Source organism: Dipodomys spectabilis, unplaced genomic scaffold, assembly GCF_019054845.1.
Source record: "Dipodomys spectabilis isolate Male_0828 unplaced genomic scaffold, ASM1905484v1 ptg000094l, whole genome shotgun sequence".
NCBI classification, from domain to species: Eukaryota; Metazoa; Chordata; class Mammalia; order Rodentia; family Heteromyidae; genus Dipodomys; species Dipodomys spectabilis.
This window is the reverse complement of record NW_024870771.1, coordinates 8,734,315-8,751,399: the sequence shown is the minus strand read 5'-3', so window position 1 is coordinate 8,751,399 and position 17,085 is coordinate 8,734,315. Positions and strand designations below refer to the sequence as shown.

General features: G+C 36.8%; 1 protein-coding gene across 1 annotated transcript; it reads left to right on the top strand.

The window, feature by feature from the left end:
* Positions 1 to 687: 687 nt before the first annotated feature.
* On the top strand, positions 688 to 15,030 carry LOC122112357 (tripartite motif-containing protein 43-like). The gene is made up of 7 exons (XM_042685131.1): positions 688 to 1,089; positions 2,703 to 2,798; positions 5,356 to 5,586; positions 6,135 to 6,157; positions 6,643 to 6,740; positions 9,180 to 9,562; positions 14,968 to 15,030. Exons 1-7 carry the CDS (start codon positions 688 to 690, stop codon positions 15,028 to 15,030), a joined length of 1,296 nt encoding a protein of 431 aa, XP_042541065.1.
* Positions 15,031 to 17,085: the final 2,055 nt, after the last annotated feature.

Genomic DNA, 17,085 nt, shown 5'->3' with positions numbered 1-17,085 from the left:
GTACTTAATATGGTTTTATGAATAGATCATGATTTATTTTTACATGTAAAGTTTGATGTATTTAGAAACTTTGTGAAGTAGATGCTGACAGATTTAAACAAAAGACTTATCAAAAAAGGAAAAGTTCAGTCACTCGCCCTTTTTAAAACTAATCAAGGGTGAGAATTTGATTGGTTGCCAGAGTACTCATGGCCCACCCTTTTAGAGTATAAATAGGGTCAAACTGAGACTTGGCTTTTCAGAGGAGTATCCTAACTCAACAGATGTGGGATAGTTTAGCACTTAGAAGCAGCTGGTGAGTTTCCTCTTTTTCTGGGGGGGTTACCTATTTTTGTCTTTTGCAACAAGTTGCCTACACTGCTTTAGACAGAAGATTACAACTGAGCAGCAACTTGTGTACATTTTGTGTTTGTTTCTTCACAGAAGAGACAATCTTATTATTCCTGGGGCTTGAACTCAAGGCCTGGGTGTTGTTCCTGAGCTTTTTCACTCAAGGCTAGCACTACTACTTTGAGCTACAGCACTATTTCCTGTTTCTTGTGGTTAATTGGAGATCCTGGACTTTCCTGCCTAGGCTGGCTTTGAACCACATTCTTCAGATCTCAGCCTCCTGAATATCCAGAATTACAGGCGTGAGCTATTGGTGCCTGGCTGAAGAAAAAATTCTAATTTTCACTATCTGGAAAGATGGATTCCAACATTGCCCAAGCAGTTCAGGAAGAACTGACATGTGTCATCTGCGTGAACGCTCTCATAGACCCAGTTACCATAGACTGTGGCCACAGTTTCTGTCGGCCATGTCTCTGCCTTTCCTGGGAAGAAACTCAGACTCCAGCCAGATGCCCTGTCTGCAGAGTACCCTCCCAGCAAAGAGACTTCAGCACTAACATCCTCCTCAAGCGTCTGGTATCCATTGCTAGAAAAGCCAGCTTCAGACAATTCCTGAGCTCAGAGGAACACTCATTTAAGACAAACAAGAAGATAAAGAGGATGCTCTGTAGAGTGGACAAGAACATGCTCTGCTCCCCCTCTCAGAAGCACCAGACCAACAGGCATTGTCCCATGGAAGGGGCTGCTGAGGAGCATCGGGTAAGTGAAAGCTCTGAGATCTCACAAAAGCTGGGGGTAAAAGATCAGGGGATCAGAGGTCATATAGAAATGATACTGATTAAGACCAAGTTCAGGGGCTGGGAATGTGGCTCAGTGGTAGAGTGCTTGCCTTGCATGCATGAGGCCATGGGCTCGATTCCTCAGCACCACATAAGCAAAAAGAAAAACGCCGGAAGTGGCACTGTGGCTCAAGTGGTAGAGTGCTAATCTTCAGCTGAAGAGCTGAGGGACAGCGCCCAGGTCCAGAGTTCAGGCCCCACAACAGGACCCCCCAAAAAAAAGACCAAGTTCAATGATTTGGTAATAAGTTTATGAATAAAATTGGCAATATCCTGCCTTTGTGGAATTTGAATACTATTGACAGAATTGTGAAGTTGGTGTTCAATATATATATACATATATATATATATACATTTAATTTACTTTATTGTTATTATAGAGGTGATGTGCAGAGGGATTACAATTACATGAGTGAGGCAATGAGTACATTTCCTTTCACACAGTGTCTTCTATTCCCTCATTCTCTCCCAGTCCCTCCCTTCCATCTCCACTCATGAGTTATATAGCTCACTTTCATCAATGTCCAGTTCACTCCACTGATGCACTTTTTCTCTCAAGTTCTGTACCCTCCCTCCAACCCTCCTGACTGTACACATAATATAAAGAAGACAGAGTCATCAAAAACTAAAAACTAAAAAAAAAGATAGAAAAAAAAGTCTCTTGGAGTTCATTTCAGTATGTATATTATTTTATATAAATATCAAGAGGCATTTACGCATTGCACCTTTGTGTTTGTCTCCTAAAAGTATCCTCTTTTGGTCTCATAGTGTGTAAGCATCTAGAATCCTGCATTATTTATCATATACCAGTACTTTTTAGATCTAATTTCCACATATCAGAGAAAACATGTACTGTCTGTCTCTTTGAGCTTGGCTTAGCTCACTTCACATGATTTGTTCTAGTTCCATCAATTTCCCTGCAAAAAACATCATTTTATTCTTTCTAATGGCTATGTAAAATCCCATGTATAGGTAATACTTTTTTTTGATCCACTCATGTATTGTGGGGCATTTGGGCTGTTTCCATATTTTGGTTATTTTGACTAGTGCAGCAATGAACATGGATGTGCAGGCATCCTTATCGTATTCTTAGAGCTCATGACATTCAGATGCCTATGAGTGATGTTCATTATGTTAAGATGCATTTAGTGGCCTGAAGCGCTCAGGTCAGATTTTTGGTTTCCAGTACTGCCAGATCAAAAGGCACCTATAAAGGATACACACAAGTTAACTAAGAAGTATGATGGTATTACCAGGAATGAAATATCCCTAAACTCTAATTCTGAGGCCCATTTTGACATTACCTAAAAATTATTCATGTTTTTCAGTTTCTTTGCAAAAGCAAAAAGGGTTGATTACATTTTATGGTTCCATATGCAAAATTTGGTAAAATTGGTAATTCTTAGGAAATAAATGCAAGCAGTCTATGTATTTTTTCTAAATCTAGGAATTTCTCATTTTATTAAAGAACAATTTTCTATCATAAATCTGAACCCATGTTCTTGCTACTAAATTTAGTGTTTACTCTTACAGGAAAAGATTTTAAAGGAAATGAGATCTGTGTGGGAAAGGATACAAGAAATCCAGAGAATTATAAATGAAGAGGAGAGAATAATCGATGAATGGGTTGTAAGTATATGTCCTTCAGAATCAGTCTGAAGAAAAAAAGGGACAGACATATATCCATCCATCTCTTACGATGACATGGTGCTGGAAGGAACTTTAGTGAGATCTTTATTGCTAACTTCCACTCATAAAGATTGATGTAGTAGTGCTGCTCAGATAGTGGTTGAGTTGTGTATCAGAGAGAATAGTTGTCAAACATCTACTTATGAACATGGGTTTCTGAAGATTGTGTACAATTATTTTTTATTATTATTATTTTTATTGTGAAAATATCATACAGAGGAGTTACAATTACATGGGCAAGATAATGAGTACATTTCTTATCAAGCATCGTTGTCTCCTCCTTTGTTTCCCCTTCTTATTCCTTCCCATCTCTCCAACCCCTCATTACCGCCCCCACCCCCCAAAGTTGTAAAGTTCGTTTTTCGACATAACGACTTGTACATCTCATTGTTGCAATGGGTCCACCTGTATCCCTATTTAAACAATTTGTTTTTTCCCTTCCCCTCCACAAATTATACCAACATCAAATAAAGTGAAAGCAGAAGTTATACCGTGGGGGAGGGGCATACAAAGCAACAAAGAAATCATCTTATAAATATGTTAGAAACAATCCCAAGAAAGAAAAAAAACATTTGAATACTTACCTTGGGGTTCATTTCACCTAACATCAACTTATCTGACCTCTTCTGCTTGTCTCAGATATATACTAGTTATTGCAAATAAGGGAAACCATGGGACCTATGTTTCTTTGGGCCTGGCTTACTTCACTTAATATAATTTTTTCCAAGTCTTTCCATTTCCTAACTAAGAGGCAATGTCATTCTTTCTGATGGAGGCATAGAATTCCATTGTCATTTTCTTTATCCATTCATCTACTGGGCATCTGGGTTGGTTCCATATCTTAGCTATGGTAAATAATGCTGCAATAAACATAATTGTGCTGGTAGCTTTAGTATGGTCTTGTTTGTGATCATTTGGGTAAATGCCCAAAAGTGGAATTGCTGGGTCATAGGGGAGCTCTAGGTGGAGTCTTTTGAGGAACCTCCATACTACTTTCCAAAGTGGTTGAACAAGTTTACACTCCCACCAACAATGAAGTAAGGTTCCCTTCTGTCCACATCCCCTCCAGCATCTGTTGTTATTAGAGTTCTTGATTATAGCCATTCTAACTGGGGTGAGGTGGAATCTCAATGTTGTTTTGATTTGCATTTCTTTTATGACTAGGGATGTTGAGCATTTCTTCATGTGTCTATTGGCCATTCTTATTTCCGCTCCAGAGAAGTTTCTCTTTAAGCCTTTAGCCCACTTATTTATCAGGCAGTTTCTTTGAGGATTTGTTGTTGGGGGATTTAATTTTTTGAGTTCCAGGTATATTTTAGATATGAGACCCTTGTCCATTGTATGGCTAGTGAAGATCCTCTCCTAATCCATGGGCTTTCTATTGATCTTGCTAGCTATGTCTTTTGCTGTGCAGAAACTCTGCAATTTCATGCAATCCCATTTGTCCAACCTTTCTTTGATTTGTTGTGTTTCTGAGTCTCTATTAAGAAAATTTCAGCCTGTGTCAAGGGTTTCTCCTATTCCATCCTGTAATGTTTTCAGAGTGTCTGCTTTGATTCTGAGGTCTTTGATCCATTTGGAGTTGATTCTGGTGCAGGGTGATATATAAGGATCTAGCTTTAGTTTTCTACAAGTAGTTAACCAATTTTGCCAGCACCATTTACTGAAGAGGCTGCCTTTCTTCCATTCTATTTTTTTAGCTCCCTTATCGAAGATTAGATGGCTATAGGTCTGTGGGCTCATTTCTGGGTTTTCAATTCTATTCCATTGGTCCTGAGGTCTGTTCTTGTGCCAGTACCAAGCTATTTTGATTACTATGGCTTTGTAGTAGAGTTTGAAGTTTGGTATTGATATTCCACCAGCACTGTTCTTTCTGCTAAGGATCGTTTTTTGCTATTTGGGGTCTTTTATTGTCTATTATTCATATGGATGAATTTTTGGATTGCCTCTTCTATTTCCTTGAAGAATGAGGTTGGAATATTGATAGATATCGAATTGAATTTGTAGATAGCCTTGGGAAGTATTGCCATTTTCATGATGTTGATTCTTCCAATCCAGGAGCATGGGAAGTTTTGCCACTTTCTAGGTTCTGTTTTGATTTCCTTTTTCGTGTATAATTATTTATTTATTTATTTAAATTTTATTTTATTTGAGTCGTGTATAATTATTTATAAAGGATAAGTTTTAATGACTTTCAGGTGTTCTTTCTGACTGAAAAGTATATGTAAAGAACACATTTATGAAAACTTTTCACCAGGTGTTTCTGGAAGAGTAGATGGAAGGTGTTTGAATAAGCACAGGTTTGGCTCATCTTGGCTCACTTAACAAAAGTAAGAAATAAAGAAAGGGATGAATTTATGGTCCTCGAAGACTGGAAAGACCTAATCTGTGTATGACGCACATTGGTAGAAGAAATAAGTCAAAATGAAAGATGAGATTGATGTGGAAAGATGAAAGTGAGCAGAGTATGTAATGTAGGATTTTTTTGTTTCTGCAGTCATATGTGACTATGCACAGAGTAATTACCAGCGATATTTATGAGATGCTGCATCCAAATTTTCAAGAGGAGAGAAAACAATATTCAGAGATACTTACAAATGAAGAAACTGTGGTTTTACAGCAACTTAAGAAAAGGGAAACCCAAATGCTTCAGAAGAAGAAAGATCTAAGAAAATTATATCAGGAGCTGGTGAAAACATACCAAAAGCCAGATGTTGAACTCCTTCAGGTAACAATTTATCAATTTCTTAACTATCTGAAGTGCCATCCTAACAGACTCTAAAAGTAATTTTCCACATTTCTTGCATTTTCAGTGATATCTTGTTTATTATTAAGATAAAAACTCAGATCCCCACTAAACTAGCAAGATATATGAAACTGTGAAAGATTTCTCAGAATATTCTCTAATACATTTATGCATTGCCCATGCTAAACTCAAAATCAAACAGTAACTTTTCATAGACATTTCATGTTAAACTCAGACTATCATTCATTTGAGTTGCTCCTGTAGCCTCTTCCCTGTTGTGGAGAAGCCCAGAAAAGACCCTCTAGGAAAACTACTAGTGTTTTGAAGCAATATAGTTTCTTTCCTTATCTTTCACCAAAAGGTTCTAAAGTTAGCAAAAATTCAATTTTAAATTCATGCAATACATAAACTAGAAAATAGGCTGAGCAGGGGGTTGGTGATTATAGTGTTTTCTGAATTTTTCAAACAAAGACTGGGAAGGTAGAGCATCTAACACAAATGAAACCTAAACATTTGTTCTTTCTTTACAGAATGTTAAATATATACTGGCAAGGTAAGTGCAACTTTTACAAGATTTCAAATACATACTGGCAAGGTAAGTATAACTTTCTGTGCAAAGTAGGAGCCATGAGGGTTATGAAAAAGGACAAATCATTATTAAAACATGTGTCTGTTTTAGTCCAATGAATATGACTTCTCATTACTTTCTTTTGTAAAATTATTTCAGTAGCTTTGTGTGAAGGATAATTTAACTGTTGAATTCATGCATACATTTTAACAGACAGCTATTTATAGTGTTAGATTTCAAGTCATAAATAATATATTTATTTATATGCAATAGTTTTTACCCATGTGATAGGATTGATAATGTTGTGAAAGACAGTAAGATTTTTGTAAGAATAGAACAGTATTATTTTAAGATTTTTGGATTTCAGCTATGATATGCAAGTACTTTTGATAATTTTCAGAGATTGAAAATTCTACAGGATTGCTTTAGACTCCAAACTAAAACAGTGAGTTTATTTTTGTCACTTGCAGGTGTGAATCCATGCTAGTCTTTATGCCAAAGACTATGAAGCCAGAACTCAGTGCTCATCCCATCCCTGGACTGATAGACAGTCTAAGCCAGTATGGACGTGAGTGTCACTAGGTTGGAGGAACTTCTGTACTGTCCACTTTGAGAAGTCTTCTGTTATTAAGATTTGCCTCTTTGTAACCTCTTACATACATAGTTTCTAACTAGCCAATTACAACCATATTTAGTATAGTCTCTCTTAATAGAGAAAATAAATGAAAATTGGTATAATAGCAAACATGAATTAGCCCTGTCACAAACTACTTAAATAATGACAAAATAGAAAGTTAAAAATCAGACTCATTGAGCATTAGATATATCACATACAATGCTGGTTTTTCAAAGTCTTATTAGTGGATACAAGCACTTAAATATAATCGTATAAAACAGGCAGTAATAGAGAACCTATGCCTGTTTTTCAACTCAGAAATCAAAGTCAAACATTTTTGTTTTTGTTTGTATGTGTGTGTTGGTGGACTTTATCTTGGGACTTCAGACCAGTTAGGCAGACACTCTTAACACTAAACCAAAGCCTTTTATTTTTTAGATGCAGTTAGCACCAATTAAAGGGTATCAGTTTAGTACATAAATTATTTCCATAAGGGATGCTTTGTTTGGATCTTTTTTCTGGTCTAAATAGTTTAGGTAAATCCCTTTCAGTGTTTCTGTTACTTTCGACAACAGATTGAAAAGAAAACTTTAAAAAGTTATTTTTAGCTTTTATTAGAAAAACACATAAAAGTTTTGATAAAAAGATGTTTTACTTTATGTTTGTTTTCTTACTTTTTACATTGGAATTAAGTAATATCTAAGTCAATAGATATTTTATGTGTTATAGATTATTTTATGAGATTTTATCACCTTAAATCATTTCAGTAGGACTTCCATCATTTGGGGTAAAGTTTCTCATTTCTTGCTTCTATTTCATCTTAAGATGAAAGTTTTTTTTTCTTGCATTAAAAATATATTTCTTTGAATTGAAACCAATGGCTTTGAGCATATTAATTATGTGCTTTACTACCAGAGCATACCAGTGAATTGTGATTTACCACATACAGATGTGATTTTTAAATGTCCACTTAAAAAGGTATAGAGAGATTTAAAAACTAAGGGTTTTTCTTTGTTCTTAGTTCAACTTCAAATAAAATCATCTCTTTGTAGTATTGCTAAAACATTTCAGAAATTTACTTACTTTTTTGGGGGGGGGGGTGTCTGGTCATGGGGCCTGAACTCTGGGCCTGGGCGCTGTCCCTCAGTTCTTCAGCTCAAGGCTAGCGCTCTACCACTTGAGTCACAGTGCCACTTCCGGCTTTTTTCTTTTTGCTTATGTAGTGCTGAGGAATCAAACCCAGGGCCTCAGGCATGCAAGGCAAGCGCTCTACCACTGAGCCAACTTCCCAGCCCCAAAATTTACTTACTTTTAAAAGCTACTCATACAGGTACGCTAAAATTTTGTAAAAGCTAAAACATTAGTGTAAGTTTTCCAAAAATCTTTCAGTACTACTGTCCTGTATTTGAATCATGTAAATGCTTTATTTTTCTTTTATTTCGTATAAGTATAAATGAAACTAATAATTGATAGATATTTGAAAATCACACAGATTAGGTCTATAGGAGAAATTATTTCTCAATAAACTACACACACACACACACACACACACACTCATGAATCCAAACAATACAAGTGGTGCAGTGAATACCATCTTGATAAGTATGTGGCACTAAGGGAGGGAGAATGGAAAGAAAGACTACAGAACAATGCTGGAAGGTCCGATTCCTGGTTTGGTTCCACTGTGATGCTAGGAAGCAGCCTTATCTGAAGTCATCTGAAACCTCAAGGTTGATATGATAAAGAAAGTTGGTGGGATCCGCAGATTCTAATTCTCTCACGAAACAGAACAATTCACTATCAGCTCAGCATTATAGAAAGCAGAAGGCTCAGATTCAGTGATAGAAAGTTTGTCTGGATTCTCTTTGCAATGGTTGGGAAAGACACCAGCACAGGAGGGGGAATGAGCTTCCTGTGGGCTCCTTGGCATCACACTAAACCAGCTCCATCCATGCCTAGTCACATTTACTTTTCCCTTTTTCTTTCTCTTTTTTGAGATAAGTTCTCCATAAGTCATGCAGGTTATCTTAGAACAGGTGATCCTCTTAAGTAAGTCTCCCCCCCCCCAAAATCATTATGTCCCTGATAATGTAATCTCATTTATGTAGTCTTAATTTATGTCTTCTTTTCCCTTGTCGAATGACAACGGAAGTGGGATATATTGTTTTGGAACTGTAAGCACAGCAGAAGTCTTCAGATTTTCAGTTGTCATGAGACGCTTTAAATCTTGGAATTGTTAGGAAGGTTCCCCCTTTGGTAGGTACGTTGTTCCACAGATGTGATGATAGTCTTTGAATATGAATTTTCTAATCAGAGCTGTACCAGAAAGGTAGTTTTTCTCATGCTGTATAAATTCCAAAATTGACTTTGAATATTCTTTTTATTCCACAGGGAAGTTTTTCTTCGGTCATGAAACACAGAATATAAATATGATGTTTGACCATGTACAAATGTTTGGACCTACCTGTGCAGTTTCATTTTTGAATTTTGATGGAATCAACTATTTTGCTGTTTCAGGAGCCCAAATCTTCTGCTCCGGGAAGCATTACTGGGAGCTCAGTGTAGATGATTCTTTGGACTGGGCAGTGGGGATCTATAAGAATTGTAAGACAATGAATGAACCCGTAATAATTGATCCCGAGGATGTATTTCTCCTTTTATGTGTGAAGGATGACATTGGTTACAGTATCTTTACCACGTCTCCCATGCTGCGTCACTACATAGAGAAGCCTCTGGGCAAGATTGGTATATTTCTTGACCTTGAAAATGGAAGTGTGAGTTTTTTGAACGTTGCAAAGAGTTCCTTAATCTGGAGGTACCCCACAAGCTCCTTCCATTTTCCTGTCAGGGCTTTTTATAGTACTGGCCACAAATTGCCACTCATCATGTAAAAGTGTGACTATGTTCTGGAAATTCTGTATCTCAGAGAGACCTTTTAAGCTGAAATACATTACTGTACTGAATTGCTGTATTTGTACTTTAACTTCTGTTTGTTATTAAATATCAAGTTAGAATAAATATAGAATTAAATATTATGTTCAATTTACTTTTAACTGAAATCATCTTATTGGAACATTATAAAACATTCTGGTTGCTTATTCTGTGAAGTTTCTTAGAATATGAAATCATGAATGCTGGATTCCAATTTAAAACAATGCAGGATCAAAGCATTTGCACAGGTAGATGATTTGCTTATCCACAATGCACCTGGAAGTTTGAAAATTGTCCATACACACACACACACACACACACACAAATACATATATACATACACACATATACATATACACACACATATACATATACACACACATACACACACACATATATATACTCTGGGCCTGGGCACTGTCCCTCAGCACTTCAGCTCAAGACTAGCTCTCTACCTCTTGAGACACAGCACCACTTCTGGCTTTTTCTGCTTATGTGGTGCTGAGGAATCGAACCCAGGGCCTCATGCATGCAAGGCAAGCATTCTACCACTGAGCCACCTTCCCAGCCCAATTTCTATATATTTTATTAACACTGTAATTAGACTGTATAAAAGTTTGCTTGTAACATTTTTATACATGGAGACACAATATACTTCCATTATATCCATTAGTCCTGTTCTTATTTCTTTTCTCTCCTCTGCCTTATTCATCCCTTCTCTCACTTTTTTCTTGTTAGGTTTTCCTAGTCTTCACAAATGAGGTAATCTTTTTTCTTCCATAAGATAACAAATCTGTAAGCAAATGGAAAAAACCTTCCTTGCTCCTGGATTGGAAGTATTACATGGTGAACATGGCAATATTTCCCAAAGTTATCTACAAATTCAGTGGATTACCTATCAAAATTCCAATAACAGTGATATAGAGACAGCAATCCAAAAATTCATATGGGGTAAGAAAAAGTCCCAAAGAGCAAAAAAATCCTTTGCACGAAGAACAGTGTTGGAGGAATATCAATACCAACCTTCAAACTCTATTACACAGCTAGGTACTGGCACAAGAATAGCCTGAGGAGCAATGGAATAGAATAAGAGACCCAGAAAGGAACCCACAGATATATTGGCAGCTAAAATTTGATAAGGGAGCCAAAACAAATGGTGCTGGCAGAATTGGCTATACATATACAGAATACTGAAATTAGATCTCTATATATCACACTGATCCAGAATCAATTCCAAATGGATTAATGACCTCAATGTAAGGCCAGATATCGTGAAAATATTACAAGAAGGGATGGGGAAACACTAGGCATGAGAAAATACTTCCTATGTGAAGATCCAGAATCACAGCAAATCAAAGACTAGATAAGTGGGATTTCACCAAATGGGAGAGTTTCTGCATGGCAAAGGACGTAGTTAGCAACATAAATAGAAAGCCCACAGAATGAGACAAGATCTTTACTAGCTATGCATCAGATAAGGGCCTCATATCTAAAATACACTTAGAGCTCAAAAAATTAAACTCCCAGAAAAAAATCCTCAAGGAAACAGCAACACAATATGTAAAGGGGCTAAAGACTTAGAGACTTCTCAGAAGAAGAAACAAGAAAGGTCAATAGACACAGGAGAGGTTCAACATCTCTGGCCATAAAAGAAATGAAAATAAAAACAACATTGAGATTCTACCTTACTCCAGTTAGAATGGCCATTATCAAGAGAACTAACAGTAACCGATGCTTGTGGGCATGTGGCATGTTAACTTGTTCAACCTTTCTGGAAAGCAGTATGGAGGTTCCTCAATAACTAAACGTAGAGCTCCCCTATGACCCAGCAATCCTACCCCTGGACATTTATCCAATTGACCACAAATTAGGCCACACTAAAGCTACTAGCACAACCAGGTTCACTGCAGTATTATTTACTCTAGCCAAAATATGGAATCAACCTAGATGTCCCCTAGCAGATGAATAAATGAAGAAAATATGATGAATATATATATATATATGCATAATGGAAGTCTATGCTTCCATCAGAAAGGATGACATTGTACCATTCATAAGGAAATGGAAAGACTTGGAAAAATTATATTTAGTAAAGTAAGCCAGATTCAAGGAAACATAGGTTGCATGCTTTCCCTCATTTGTAGTAATTACAATGTGTCTATAAATCTACAAGTAAAGACAATGGATGGTAAAAGACAAAAAGTTACACTTGGACATGATAAATAGGACTCTAAACATGCACCCAGTGAGACCAAAAGAGGATATTCTTAGGAGAGGTTCACAAAGGCTCAATAGCTACATGCATATGATCATATAAAATGAAATTTATTGACATGAACTCCATGAAATGGAAAAAAGAGGTTTGATGTTATTTTGCTTTTTGTTTTTTTTCCCCCTTTTGTTGCTGCTTTTTATTTCTGTACATTTTGTCTTGTATGTAAGTTTATTTGTTTGGTGGAGGGTTAGAGGGAGCACAGAAATAATGGGACAAAGGGAAAGCAAATGCAGCAGTGATACTCACTCGACAGTGTTGAAAATAACCATGCAACTTGTCGGGGAGGTGATTCAGGAGGGAGAAAATGAGTGAAGAGGTGACATTGTTGAAAAACAAATGTACTCATTACTTGCCTTATGTAATTGTAACCCCTCTGTACATGATCTTTACAATAAAAATAAATAAAATAAAAATAAAAGAAAGGAAATCTGGAAAAAGAAAGAAAGAAAACAAATCTGGGACAGCACCAGTGGCTCACACCTGTAATCCTAGTTACTCAGGAGGCTGATAGCTGAGGACTGCAGTTAAAAGCCAGTTTAGGTAGAAAAGTCCCCATGAGACTCTTATCTCCAACTAAGTACTCAAAAACTATAAGTGCTGCTGTTTCTCAAATTGGTAGAGTTCTAGCATTGAACAAAAGAGCTCCAGGACAGAACCCAGGCCTTGAGTTCATGCTCTACAACTGACAAAAAAGAAAATCTGTTTTTTCCTAAGGGGAAAAACTAGCCATCTCTTTTATAGTTAATTCTATTGAGCCTCAGGATAAACATTGACTTTTGTTTTAGCAAAATGAGAACAGCCTGTGTTTTTGTTAAATTCTTTCAATAAAAATAGAACAAAGTTGGGCTCTAGTGGATCCTATCTATAATCTTAGCTACTCAGAAGTCTGAGATCTGATAACCATTGTTCAAAGCCAGTCCAGTCATGAAAGCCCCTGAAATTTGTACCTGCAAGTAATCACACACACACACACACACACACACACACACACATACACACACACACACACACACACACACACACACACACACACACACACACCAGCAATTGGTAAGTTATCTTTTTCCAAGTGAACTCAGATTTCATGATAGAGCTCCCTGAGCATTTATTTTTAATCATCTTTTCCATTTTTTCCTAACATTCCTGGTCTTTCTCAAGATACTAGAATTTCAATTGGTAACTTGTACTATACTCTAAATATAGGATCAATCTTATTTCATAAATTTGTATGCAAACTTCTCATTGACCTTGAGTATAATGAGGATATTTAAGTTGTACCTTTGATTTTATAAGTGAGAAGTAATATGTATGCATTTGGTAAATATTTGCACCCATTACCAAGATTCCTTACTCAAACAATGCTTTGGTGTTTGTTATAACTAAATTGTGTGTTTTTTTTCAGTTCTGATTGTATTCAAATTATTATCTGGAACTACATTTGGGAAGGGAAATCAAAGTGAGTACACTAGAAATTTTGCCAGCTACATAAAATGTCCATCAGAAAGAATGATACTATCCCATTTGTTAGGAAATGGGAAAACTTGGAAAAAATTATATTAAGTGAAATAAGCCAGGCCCAAAGAAACATAGGTCCCATGGTTTCCCTTATTAGCAATAACTAGTATATATCTAGGATAGTCTTATCAAACAAGCAGAAAAGGTAAAAAGCTATGCGCATATGACCATATAAGATGATGCTAAGTGAAATGAACCCCAAGATAGGGACACCGAGGTTTTTTCTTTGTTGCTGCTGTTTTTAATGTACTTATAATGTACTATGTGATTTTCTTTTGTTTCTTTTGTATGTTCTTCCCTCATTTTAACCTCTGTTTCCCCTGCATTTGATTCTAGTGCCCTGCATCTTGTGTATACATTTTTCTTATTTGGCAAGGGGAAGGAAATAACAAAATGCTGAAACAAAGATCCAGGTTGAGGGAGGACAGTGGGAGAAAATGAGGGAGGGGTAACACTGAAAAGAAATGGACTCATTATCTAACTTATGTGACTGCAATCCTTATGAACATCATCTTTACAATAAAATTTAAATTAAAAAACATAAAAATTATTTCTTAGATTGCATCCTGTCTTTAAGTAATGCTGGATTAAGTGTTTTTTAAAACTAGTCCATCCTTAAATATACAGTTGAGCCTAAGTTAGATATCATGGGGTACTGCACACCTGGCTTCACAGGCTCAATAAACATAGGGTGGGTCCTGGGGATGGGACATTACTAAACAGCTTCTAGGATAAGTTCTTTTTGTGTATGTTTTTTTAATTGTAAAAATACTGTACAGAGGAGTTACAGTTACATGAGCAAGGTAATGAGTACATTTCCTATCAAGGATTGTTGCCTCCTCCTTTGTTTTTCCCCTACCATCCCTTCCCTCCCACCTCCACAACTACACCCCCCCCACCTCCCCCACCCCCGCCTAAATTGCAAAGTTCGTTTTTCATCATAGTGTCTTGTACATCTCATTGTTACAAGGGTCAACTTGTATCCTTATTTAAGCATTTTGTTTTTTCCCTTCCCCTCCCCAAATTAGAGAAGTATATATACAAGATGCCTCCTGATCCCTGCAAGTTATAAAGTTCATTTCCAACAGTGTCTAGTGAGTATCACTGTTGGATTGGTTCCCCCTTTGTCCCATCATTTCTGTGATTCCCTTCCCTTCCCCAAACTAGATAAACTTATATACAAGACAGAGTACAGAAATAAAAAACAGTGACAACAGGAAATAAACCAAAGGAAAATAAAGAAAGGAAAAAGAAATAACCTCAAACAGTAAAATAAAAAAAAATTTAAACCCTCTTGTTTCCATTTCTTGGAGTTAAGCATTAAGGTGTCTGCTAGGTACTGTCAAACTCCAATACCCAACCTTGTTATCCAATCATCTGTTTCCTCCTGCTCTAAAATTTCCCCTCTCTATCTCCCTCTTCATCTCCAATTTTCCTTTCTTCTCCTTTCCCCTTTAGGAAATTGACCTTGTCTCCTATGATTCTGGGAACCTAGAGGATCTCTATCTTATATTGCTTTAGTTCCTTTACCCTGAGAAGAAAATATCTGCTGGGGATGAGAAGATGAATGTCCTGACCCAGCCATTACTAATTCCCTCTTTCACCTCTTCTTTTCCACCCTCACCTCACTTTTCCTTCTCACCCGACTTCATTCTTTTTTTCTTTCTTTCTCCTCATTTCCTCTCTTGAGAATTTGCTTTTGTTGTTGTTGTTGTTGGTGGTGGTGGTGGTGGTGGTGGTGAGGCTTGAACTCTGGGCCTTGGCGCTGTCCCTCAGCTCTTCAGCTCAATGCAAGTGCTTTACCACTAGAGCCACAGTGCCACTTCCAGCTTTTTCTGCTTATATGGTACTGAGGAATCGAACCCAGGGCCTTATGCATGCAAAGCAAGCACTGAGTCACCTTCTCAGCCCAAGAATTTGAGTTTTTGGCTCCTATGGTTCTACAATCCCAGGAGGTTCGAAAGACACTTCTTCGGGCCTATAGACTAGAGGAAAACCTTTGAAGAGGATCCCAACTTTTTCAGTTTTTTCCCTGAAATTCTATTTCTCCCTTTAGATATATAAAAACAAAATAGTGTCCTTAGCAGTATGCCTAACCATTTCTCCCTAAATTTGTGGGAGCTGAAAAATTTGACAAAACAAGATCTCCTTCTGTGAAGAGCATGCAACTGATAGAAAATCAAGTAAGTCATAACTTTGGGTGGGCAGAATACTCAAGTTTTATCCATAACAAAGTACTCTCCCTTCCCCCAAGTGGTAGATTCAAAATTATAGTCTCATTTGCTGCAATTGGTTGCTTCACAGTCACAGGATTTTAAACTTTTAACAGTTTCTTAATTGAGGCAAAATGAAGGAGTACCCAGAAGTCTGACCAAAGGAGGAGTTTGTCAGAGAAACAATTCTTTTTTTTTTAAATTTCTTTACTGAGATTAAGTGATTACATAAACTTCACAATATTGTGGGATAGTGATTTAGCTAATGTCACAAACACATTTTGACCTTTACAAAGTGAATTGCCATTATCATGGTCTATAAAGCTTATGAACTCTACGAACTTCGACAATACAACTATTTCTTCCAAATAGGGTGATATGTACATTTCTTACCTTTAGATAAGAATGTTTAGGGTAAGCTGTTCTCTCTTGCTCAGAAAAACAATTCTTACTGAGCGGCCACATTTCCACTACAGCCTTTCCTCCAGTGTCTAGAAGAACTATTCTTATCCCAAAATGTGGCTTAATGAAGAAAGGTTCTTAAAAAATGACAGCAACACTGAACATGGTGGTACTTATGTTAAACAATCATTTTGACAGTAAAGATTCTAGAGCCTTTTATTTTACTTTACATTTTTGCTTCAAATCTAGTCAGTGTTTGAAAACAAACACCTGCCAAAGAATCCCATAAAAAGGAAATAGTTGTTTGTTGAGGAGAGTTTCATTCAATATTTGAACAAGATCACTTATGCAAGGAACATAACAAAAAAACCCACAGTCATTATTATAATAACAATTACTAAAGAGGTAAGCACAGATATGAATTCCATTCTATTGAACATCTGTGCTTACCATCAAGTTTGCCAGAGAGGTCTATCCTTGTCTATCCTTTGTAGGAAGTATGAAAATCATACAGTGGACCACCTGAACAGAATGGGTTCAAAACCTGCTGCTCTACTCATTAAGAATTCCTTGGAGACCACATAGCATAAATACAAGAGTATAAATACAGTAACTCTAGGGATGAGAGTACTGAGGCATTTGTTTGAGCATGATGAGGGAAATATAATACTAGAGTGAAAGGGATGAGAAATTGAACTAAAGCACAGATTCCATTCCAGGAGCACCAGGATTCTGCACTGTTTATGGATAGTAGTGATAGATTATGCCTCAAAAGCATTGACTTTCATAACATCCAGACATTTTTTTCCTTCAACTCTTTGCCTCAACCTGGAGAGGCAAGAGGCATATTTGGTCTTGAGAGAAGAGGGCATGAAAGAGTTGGGGAGTAGAGTTTGGCTTTGACCACTAACTGTTGGGAGCAGCAGTGAAAGGGCCTTGGAAGAGGAGTTTCCAAGGCAAT